This window comes from Gavialis gangeticus, unplaced genomic scaffold (genome assembly GCF_001723915.1).
Source record: "Gavialis gangeticus isolate Ggan-Ray unplaced genomic scaffold, GavGan_comp1, whole genome shotgun sequence".
NCBI lineage: Eukaryota > Metazoa > Chordata > Crocodylia > Gavialidae > Gavialis > Gavialis gangeticus.
In genome coordinates, this window is record NW_017729032.1 from 151188342 (window position 1) to 151199133 (window position 10792).

Sequence of the window (10792 nt, forward strand, 5' to 3'; positions counted from 1 at the left end):
GCGCAGTGTAGCGCAGGCAGCAGGCCGGGGGTCGCTGCCGCGGGGCAGGGGGCTGTGCCCCTCCAGCCCAGCAGGGGAGCCCTGGCACGATACAGACGCCAGCACAGAGAAGCAGGGCGGCTGGAGTCCGGCCGTTTCTGCCCCAGGACCCATTTGTAACCATCCACGGGCAACTTCCCCGCCGTGCCCCTCGCTTCTAGCCCGCTGCCCCCAGTGGGGGCGGGGGGGGCCAAGCGGGCTGGAGCTGCGGCTGCCTGCAGGGGGCAAGTGGCGGGCCCCCGCGTTTTTCTCCCGTAAAGAGAATCCCTTGTTTTAGTTTGTTCCTGGCCCTCGACTGTCTTCCTGCCACCTGCTTTTGGGGCGCGACCGGCAGGTTGAGAAAAGCGGAGTCCACTCTGCTGCCAGAGACCAGCCTGGCGTGACAGCGCTTTGTTAGGGAAACAGACTGGGGGCCCTCCCTTTACAGAGAAGGTTGAGGGGGACCTGCGGAGGCTAGAGACCTTTCTTGCTCTTGACGGGAGTGTGCCATGAGCCCAAATTTAGGGAGTGGTGGAATAAAGCGCTGGCATGAAACTCCTTCCCTACATGTGTGGGTCTACCCAGGGATGATTTTGTAGCCTCTGGCACACAGCAACTTTTTTATTTTGCTGTCAAATGGCGGGTGGGGGTTGCTTGCTGTGACCCCTCAGGCCTGTGGTTTGTAGGGGAACAGCACAACCGTAAAGTCTGTGGGGCTTCATTCAAGCCAAATGGATTACGGGGGGTGGGGGCACGTGCTGGGTTTTGTGTCCCTTCAATGACTGGCACTAGGTCATTTAATTGCTCCCTGTAGAAAAACAGCTACCTTTCCCTCAAGTCCTTTTGTTTTCTCTAGGAGGTGATCTCAGCAGGCCTTCACTTTGTCTGGCTTCTCATTTTTGGCCTGCTGAAGACCAACAAAATGTGGCCACTTACACACTGAATACAATGTCTGGCTGACTATGGTGCTGTGCAATGTTGGGGCAGATAATGAATGAGCACAGGAAAAGAAAAGCAAGCAAAGAGGTGGTGAGGAAGCTTTTCTTAAGAAAAATGGGGTGGGACCCGAATGAAGAAGAGGAGACCAGGAACAGACTGAACAGTGCCAGCATACAACAGTGTAAGAAGAGGCTTTAAAATGACAGGGAAGGAGCGGGGGGCGGGAAATTAAAACAAAACTAAATGCAAAAGATTAGAAAAGCTTTCAATAAATAAAGATGCTGTGGAAACAAAAACACAAGGACAGGGACAGAGGAGGCTGATGAATGAATAGGAGAGTAAGTTGAGGAATGCAAGAGGGATGAAAAGGGGAGGTGAAATATCTGAGTTTCTTCAGTAGACTGTGACATGGAAGATGATAGAAAAATTCCTCAGAGAAAGATGTAGAGAGAAGGACAATATAGTTAGACTTTTACTTAATCTTAATTCTTATGGTTCATCATTTAAAAATGTTGTAATTACTTTTCGTTGGTTTTCTTTATAAGTTTGAGCAACTTTGCTTCTTGTGAGAGCTAATGAGCAGGCTAATTACAGGAGTGGTTTTGTTTGGCTAACTGAGAGCAAACTTCAGTGCCCACCATGCTGAATGTGCTGTCGCAGTTTGATTTGTATTTGCATGAGGATAAATAGAACAGATTATATCTCTTGAAAAAACAGATGCTTACTATTTCTGCATGTATACACATGGCGCTGTTATAGAGCTACCTGAATGGTGGCCCCTTTTGTGATAGGTCTTTGTTGCTGTTTCTTATCTTGGGTTGAAATCATGGGCGGGGGGTGGTTTCTTCTGCTTTGTCTAGGTTCTTGCTGTGGTTTTCTGTGTAGACCTCTGCTATTGCCATGCAGACCATGTCGGTTGGAACCATCTCCCTTTTGATAGTTTAACACACCCTCTTAGAAATCCAATACATAAATTACATTTTGGGCTACAGATCAGTAATCCTTACCAAGTGCTGTGCATTCATCACAATAATAAAACTTGCCTTCCTTGGAGGGATGTTATGAGTATTGAAGGGCTCATTCTGCCACTCTTGTTTAGGAATAGTTCTATCTCAAGAAGTATGGGTACTAGAAAGTCTTCCTGGTTTGTGCAAGATCTCTTTGAATCTGCTTTTGATTACTGAGAGCCAGATAAACACAAGTCCTTGTCAAAGTGCTATAGTGCTTGAAAAATAGGGTAGAAATCTTGGCTTTATGGAGAAAAGCCAAGACAAAAAGAAAAGGAGTACCTCTGGGGCTTGAGCACCTCTTGCAGGAGTCTTGGGATAGATAGAATTTATAACAGTGTCGTGCTAGGATGCCATCTGTCAATTTGATATTTTTTGGACTATTGCTGGTTTGAGGCTGGAAAGAGATCAGTGGGAACTTCCTGTAGAAATCAGGGCATGGTCCTTGTTCTTTCTGGACTCCGTTTTTGATAATAAAGACCATCTTTTATAATTTGAGTGCTTAGTTGTTAACCAGAATATATGAATTGCAGTAGAAAATGAAAGATAACAGGTATTGTCTCTGGGAGTGTAGAAGAGTTCGATCTTTAGTTGAGTCTGCTTACTCCAAAGAATAGTTGACATACTTTTCTTTCTCACAACTCTTATAGACAGCATTTAAGGAAGAAGGTATTTTGAAGTAAAATAATGAAGAAAATAGTCACTTTCAGCGTCAAACTAAAATGATGCAGTGAGAAACTAAAAACTGACTGGTTGTTCCCCAGCCTAGCTAAAGGCAGGGCTGTGCAAAACTTCAGTCAAAACAACGTATGAAAACATTGAACAAAACCAGCTTCAGGACTGACCCTCTGGGGCACTCCACTTCATACTGGCTGCCAATTAGATATTGATTCATTGACTACTACCCTCTGAGCTTGATGACAGAGCCAGTTTTCTATTGACCTTACAGTCCATTCATCCAACCCATACTTCGTGATTTCTCTCCAGCTCTGTTACTGACTAACAGTGAGCTCTTCAACAGGTCACTTAATCAGCTACACACAGGAGTTTGTTGTTGGGATAAGCAGATATGAGTCCAATTGAAGTCAAGGGGAGTTGCACCTGATTATTGAAGGGCTGAATTTGGACTTACCAGAGTGTATAGATTTCTTTCAGAGGTAAAGATAGCTTCACATCACCCTTCAGGGGCAAATAAATTCTGATGTTAATGTTTGAAATATTTTTGTTTTGGGTTGCCTTTTGGTAAGCATCATCAAAGTTGCATTATTTGTATTCAAGAGAAAGAGTAAAGGTGAACTTCCAGGACTTGAGTCCAGGCCCTTGGGTATGTTGTGTTTCTCCAGCAGCAATTGAGCTAATACATAAAAAAAAACAAGGTTAGGAATGCAGTTTCTGCTCTGTTTTTTGTAAGAGAAACATCAAGTGTGAGGAGGGTCTTCAGGACCTGACAAGCAAGTGGAGATAGTGTAGGATTTTTTTTAAGTCATGTAAATTTAAGTTTTATTTCCAGGATTAGCTTAACTGCTCTCCTGGAAATCCAGTTGGTCCTTTATCAGCTAGAGTTAGGCTTCTGAGTATGTTTGAAAATCCCTCCCTATGTAGGCATATATTTTAAAAACACATATCAGTATTTAAAATTTTAAACCTGGAGTTCTGGACCATTTTGGTATTTATTTTTAAAGATATTCCATTTCACCTGTAACCAACAAAACATTGCTGAAGCTACAGCTACTTCACTAAATGAAAGCACATAGGGATTTCCATACCATGGTTTGCTTAGGTCTGTATTCTGGGTCTTGAGAAATACGTGTATTTTTGAAAAGTTGTATAAGAAACAGGGCATGTCAAAAGTGATCTATCCCCTGTCATATGCTCTCGGTTACCAGTGATCTGTGGCTAGAAATAGATGTCACCAAATTAATTGGATCATGTGTGCCAGGTTGTGTCTTGGCACAGCTGTTCCCCTTCATTGGGTGAAACAGTGACCCGTTTTCCTACCTGTTGATCTTACAGAACCCTGCTTCCAAAGATGCACCTCACAGATCCTGGGGGCATCTCTAGAAATGAGGAAAGTTGGGCAGATGCTGGATGGCTGAAGGCTATGGGCAGCTCCAGGCTGCTTGCACTCCCCTGGCATAAAGCAAATAAATATCCACCACCATGAAGCAGCACAAATTATTACTACCTTTTGTCGCAACCACTATCTTCTGGGTATTTCTGGTATGACAAAGGGTATAGACATCTATTTACTTTTGCTTTGTGCCACTGTAAAAATGTTTATTATGGCACAAAGGGAACAGAAGGCAACATCTGTTTCCACTCATAGGTTTAGGGATGTCCTGAGCCTACAGTTATGTTCATGATTATATTTAATAACCCCTGATAGACCCATTCCCCTTAAATTTGTCTAAACCCTCTTTGAGGGTCTGCTTAGTTTATTGGTTTCCACAACTTCCCGTGGCAGGGAGTTCCACAAGTTAATCATGCGTTGTGTAAAAATGCACATCCTCTTCTTTGCTTTATACCTGCTGCTTGATTTCATTGTCAGTGCTCTAGTTTTGTATTATGAGATGTGAGTAGCAGTTTTCTCTTCATTTTTCCTATACCATTCATGATTTAGAGTAAAGTACTTTTGAATAGGTGTATAAGAAACAGGGCATCTTTCTTCTAACAAATTCTACCTTGGTACATCTTTTCCTAGTCTAACATATCTACAAAGGGGTAGATATGTTTGTTATGCATGTTTATTTTACTGCTATACTGGCATCTCTTCTCCTTGTTCCTGTCTGTTTTGTTCACTCGTGGTTTTCTTTAAAATTAAGCTCCTGATCCTGCAATCTGATCTTTCCCTGCAGCCTTGTGGAGCACTGCTGACTTTGAGGCTCTGCGTGAGATCAGAGGCTCAGCTCTGCGTATCCAGTTGCTGGATAGAAATCTAAAATTGTCAAGTCTTTGAGGTAGAGATGATCTTTTAATATACATCTATACAGAGACGACCTGTGCAGGGCCCAGGGCAAATCAGCCTGTGTGGGGCCCCGCCCCTGGACACAAGGAAGCTGGCAGCGGATGCAGGGGGGGGCACTCCGCCTGGTTCCACGGAGCCTGGGGCAATTGCCCCAGTTTGGCCCCCACCCACGGATGGCCCTGTATCTATACAGCATTTAGCACAGAGGTGGGCAAAACACTGCCCATGGGCTGGATCTGGCCCACCAACTGATTGGATCTGGCCTGCAGGTGGACATCCACTAGTTGGTTGGAATCTGGCCCACGGTGCTCTGCCTGGGGCTGAGCTGAGCACTACCCAGGCAGCTACAGCAGCAACAGCAACAGCCCCATGTGGGAACGGGTAGGGCTTGACCCCGTGCAGAGCGCTGCAGGGGCAGCTGTGGGCTGGGTGGGGGCTACTGTACATGCCCCCTGCCCCTCCCCTCCCCTCCCTCACCCACTTCCAGCCAGCTTTCAGGACCTAGCACTTGTGCACCCACAGTCCTCCAACCCCTTCTCCAGATGCACCCCACCACCCCTATAATATACAAGAGTAAGGCTTTATTTTTAGCTATTATGCATTCCCCCTTATATACACTAGTCAAAAAAACATGAATCAGGAAAAACATTTTTTTAATTAAATTAAAATATGTTACAGTAAATGGTTGATTTTTAATATATGATTTTTTTTCTATAAGTTTTGTTAAAATCATACCTTCTAAAAGGTCTTGTGTACAGTCCTCGACAGCTCACCAAAACTCATTAAGTGGCCCTCTAGCCAAAATAATTGCCCACCCCGGACTTAGCAGACTAGCAGCCCTAAGCTGGGTACACCCCCTTGCTGATATTATAGTATAAATAGTGTTATAATCTCTTGCTGCTATTTATTAGTAGTAAAATTGCATCAAAACCATGGGGCCTGAGGAAGGGCACTGGATGCCTGAAAGCTTGTCCAACAGATCTCCCAGCTCTACAGTTGGTTCAATAAAAGTTATCACAAAAAATCCTTGCCCATCAAAACTTTAGATCAGTGATTCTCAACCAGGGTGCCACAACACTGTGAGGTGCTTTGAGATCCTTTCAGGGGTGCTACAGGATGCCATGCAATGTTAGCACTGTTGGGTGTACACATATGATTCATGTGATAAACCTAACAAATTCAAATAATCCAAAGTATTAAAAAAGTTCTGTGTGGGGAGGGGGCAGCAGCCTGGACCCCAACACAGAAAACGAGCCCCACTCAGGTGGGTCCTAGATTCATTTGGGGTGGGGGTGGAAATGGAGGGGTAACTGCATGCTGAAAGGACTGTGTGGCCCCTGCTTGTGGTTTCTAGAGGGCTTGTGCTCCAGGGGTCCTCCAAGAGCTCTATGTTTTTTCAATCAGAAGCATAGCATTACCCCTTCCCCAGCACCAGGCTACCCCTATGTTTCCACCCTTGGGCCCGTATGAGCCTCTATACATCTAGATGCCTGGAGGTTAAAGTGCATGTAGAATGATCTAAGTGTTCTGTCTGACCACACTATGTAATGTTTTGTTTTGTTTTTAAAGCAGGAAGCTGCTGAGATCTTATATGGCTCCTATCTGACAACATGCACCACCAGTGGTTGCTGTTAGCTGCATGCTTTTGGGTGATATTCATGTTCATGGTTGCTAGCAAGTTCATCACATTAACTTTTAAAGACCCAGATGGTAAGTTCAAGTTTAATTAAATTTGTGTAACACAGAACATTGCTTAACGTTGTGTCCAAAAGTGGCAGTGTAATTGTTGTGCTCATCAGGGATCCCAGTGCAATGTTTAGCATTTTTATGTAGGAAGATTTGAGAATGGAGTGGTATGTTCTGTGTATTACCAGTGTGCAACAATGCTAACACTTACGCAGTTTGCATTCTCATCAATAAAGATGTAAAAAACTAACACTGCTACCAGACTCCTAAACTTGGGAACAGATGGGATCTCATTTTGCAATTCTGCCTTGTGATATCCAGGTTCTCAAATCAATTCTATTCAGTATTATGATGCTTTTTATGAGTTCAGTAGAGTTACATGAACTGTTTTACTATTTCTGAACTTCACGTGGATTTTTTTGTGCCATTTAAATACTTGCCCTTCCATTCTAATTTTTAGAAAAGACCATAACAAAATTGGATTTGTAGTGCACTTAACCTCACTTCGTTTGCCTTGCTGCTTACTTTCAGATTTATCTTTGGCTGTGTGAATGACAAACAGCTGATAAACTTTTGCTTAGCCTAAGTAGCCCATATAGTATTAGATTGATAAGACATTTAAAGCCCCTTGATAACACCACCCAGCATGCCACATTCTCTCTGTGTACTTGTGAGTTGCTGTTATGAAGCAGACCAGCAGGGAGTATATGATGAAGGCAAGGACATGATACGCGAATATTGTTTCGGAGTGTGTTTGCATTGTCAGAAAACATCTGTATTTCTGTATCTTCTTAGAAATGTAAATATAGTTTTGAGGAGCAAAATCATCAATACAGTTCAATGAGTGACTCGTCAATGGACAAATGCCACACTTCAGTGTGACAAACCTAGTGGTTTCTGCAGTCTTATGAAACAAGGCTTACAGATTGTTTGTTGGATAAGTAAATCTCTTAACTTAAGACTTTTTAGGAGCTCTGTTACAGCTTCTGCAAATGAGCTGATCTCAGTTTAAGTAAGTAAATGTTTGAATCCTTTATACTATGCCAGTTCTTACTTCCCAGCAGTTTCTTCCAACTAGTGTTCATTTCCAGCAGCGAACATGAAAAGAGTTTATATGCCATTTATTATTTATTTGTTTCAGTCTTTTATTTGGAATACCCTCTGCATTATTTTTGTTTGTTTGTTTGTTTGGACACCATCAGTTTTTTCCCATTTTTTCTCTTACCATTCAATACTGATTCCTCCCTTCCTTGAATTGTTACTGGAGCAGAGAATGGTGCAATTCCCCAGGCTCCAATCCTGCAAACACTTAAGCACACAGTTAACTGTACACAAAGTAAATAGTGCTATTGATTTCAGTTGGACTAGACATGTTGAGCATGTGCTCTAAGTCTTTGCAGAATCAGACCTTTGCTTATTTTATTGAGTAGCTGATACTGGAGATAATACTGTTGTGTGAGGACAAGCGGGAACAGTAAGAGTGAGGAAAAGGCTGCTGCAAAGAGAACATGTTGTTTTGTGTATGCCTACAAAAGAACGACTGGGGAAGGAAGAAGGAAAGCAATATTGATATACTCTAATTTTTTATTATTTGATACTGATAGAAAAATGGTATAATGCCTTAGCACATGTGAGTAATGTTATCTGACTCTCTAAAGTGAAAAGATGTCAACTCTTTAGTGGGAGGGAGTAAAGGTAGAGAATATTCATAATATTTTAAATTAATCCTTTTTAACAAACCAGATTTGTTTTGTCTTTGTTGCTTTAAAATTATTGCTTTTTAGGTCCTTTTATTTCTCTGTGGTTGCCAGCTCTCTGGGTTGGTATTTTTACTGATGTTTTGGAAACTGGGCCTTGGTCCTGGGATGACTGTATTTTGGTTTGGGTAGACTGCTTTGCCTGCTCAGATTCTTTGGTTCAACAGTCCTTGTCCAGGATGCTAGTTGTAGAATTAGGGCTGTAGTATGGAAATGATTCCCAGGGTTCCACTTTTGTTTCCAGTGAAATGTGATTCACGGTGTCTTTTTTACTTTGACTTTTCTGTTCTATCTGTCTATATCCTCAACAATAAATTTCTTCCTTTCCTTTCACTTCCTTGTTTTTACATATTTGTTTTTTATTTTGTTTCATAAGGAAGATACAGATTCACATATGTGCATGCATACAAGCACACACATACAGAAGCAGTTATTCTCAAAAGTAATCTTACTCAGCTAATGAAGATTCCAGTTATTTGCATCTATTTTTATTTAGCAACTAGGTCTGGAATAAAACTGTCAACTGTCCTTTGAATTGGAGTTCTGCTTTTCACATTCTACTGAGAGTGGCATTTTTTACCTCTATTTTTTTTCTTCTAAATTGCCTAAGCCAGTATTGTTCTTCATTCAGGCTGTGCTACATGGTATGCTGCAGGCTGATTCATGGGGCCTAGAGTAGAGAAGCAATTCTTGCCTTTATTTGTCAAAACACTGGCTCCTCTGCATCCTCAGACTTTGGAAACCCAACCTTTCTGTGCAAGAGGGATGAGGTAGCAGACTGATGCATAGTTTATTTTTTTTTCTGCTCCTCACCTTGGTTATTTTTACCTTTGGCGTCCAAACGTCTCCAAACTTTACCCCTTATACATGTGAGCACATAGTGTTTGGGCAAGCTGCATGTGGATGTGTGCGCCATAATACAGAGGGGATTCAGATTCCCTATGAAGACTTCTCAAGCATGTGTTTCTCATGCATGAATACTGTGGTACAGTGCTCCATTCCACGTTGGATCTAGTATGCCAGTGTGAATGGGAGGAGGGAACAAGATTTGCTTTCATGTTGGACATATTGGAAATCTGGGCTGAAGCTGCCAGGCTGAAGTTCAATGCCCACAAATGCAAGATGCTACATCTTGGGGAGAATAATCAAAATTACAGATACAAAATATGTGACACGTGGCTGGATGGCAGCACTATGGAGAAGGATCTGGGAGTTTTGGTAGATCACAGACTCAATATGAGTCTGCAGTATGATGCAGCTTCACAAAATAAAAATGCAGTTTTGGTATGCATCACTAAAAGAATTAAGTACAACATATGGGAGGTGATAGTGCCTCTCTACGGGGCACTAGTTAAGCCTCATTTATTGTGTGCAGTTTTGGGGTCCACATTTGAAAAAGGCCACAGAGAAGTTAGAGACGGTCCAGAGGCAGGTGACAAAGATGATGAAGGACTTGGAAAACAAGTCAAACAAGGAGAGGCTGAAGGAGCTAGGCGTGTTCCGTTTCTGGAAAAGGTGCTGAAGAGGGGATATGATAGCAGTCTTCAAATACTTGAAGGGCTGCCATGAAGAAGTTGGAAAGCACCTTTTCTTTCTTGCTGTAGAGAGGAGGATGTGGACCAGTGGCTTGAAGATGCAGAAAAGTAAGCTTAGATTGGATATCAGGAAAACCCTCTTCACTGTAAGAACAGTGAGGCAGAGGAATAGATTGCCTAGGGAAGTTGTGGACTTTATTATTGGAGGTGTTCAAGAAGAGGTTGAAAGGCCACTGGTTGGAAATTATCTAGGGGTATCTGCGCATAAATTCTATGGGTATTTTCCATGCCTCTGGGCTTTGCTGGTTGCCAAATGGGGCTGGGAGGGAATTCCAGTCTCTTCCCCAACCCCCATGCTCCTTCATGTGTCAGGGGTTTTTTTAAGCCTTCCTCAGAGGAACTAGGTGTTGACTAGGGCTGTGCGAAGCTTCATAGTTTCATAGTTTCTAGGGTTGGAAAGGACCTGAACAGATCATCAAGTCTGACCCCCTGCCCTGGGCAGGAATGAGTGCTGGGATCATAATACCCCAGCCAGATATCTATCCAACCTCCTCTTGAAGACCCCCAAGGTAGGGGAGAGCACCACCTCCCTTGGGAGCTCATTCCAGAGCTTCGCAGCCCTAACCATAAAGTAATGCTCCTGATATCAAGCCTGAACCTACTCTCAATCAATTTGTGGCCGTTATTCCTTGTTATCCCAGGTAGTGCCTGGGGGGAACAGAGTCTCACCTATTTTCTGCTGGTCCCCCCTGGTGAGTTTATAGATGGCCACCAGATCCCCTCTCAGCCTTTTCTTGTGGAGGCTGAACAGTTTCATGTCCCGTAGCCTGCACTCACAGGGCCTGCCTTGCCCCCTGATCATGCGGGTGGCCCTCCTCGGGACCC

At 43.2% G+C, this 10792-nt stretch overlaps 1 protein-coding gene across 5 annotated transcripts in view; it reads left to right on the forward strand.

The window, feature by feature from the left end:
- Window positions 1–10792, forward strand: part of CHST10 (carbohydrate sulfotransferase 10) — a 43682-nt gene that overhangs the window by 11348 nt on the left and 21542 nt on the right. For 3 of the 5 annotated variants that reach the window (XM_019524981.1, XM_019524982.1, XM_019524977.1), the window contains exons 1-2: window positions 876–1138; window positions 6499–6639. In XM_019524981.1, the coding sequence (XP_019380526.1) occupies window positions 6540–6639 (100 nt within the window). In that variant the 5' untranslated portion in view covers window positions 876–1138; window positions 6499–6539. Of the gene's footprint in view, window positions 1–389; window positions 588–875; window positions 1139–6498; window positions 6640–10792 lie in introns of those variants that run through there. The other 2 variants (XM_019524980.1, XM_019524978.1) reach the window with 2 other exon arrangements.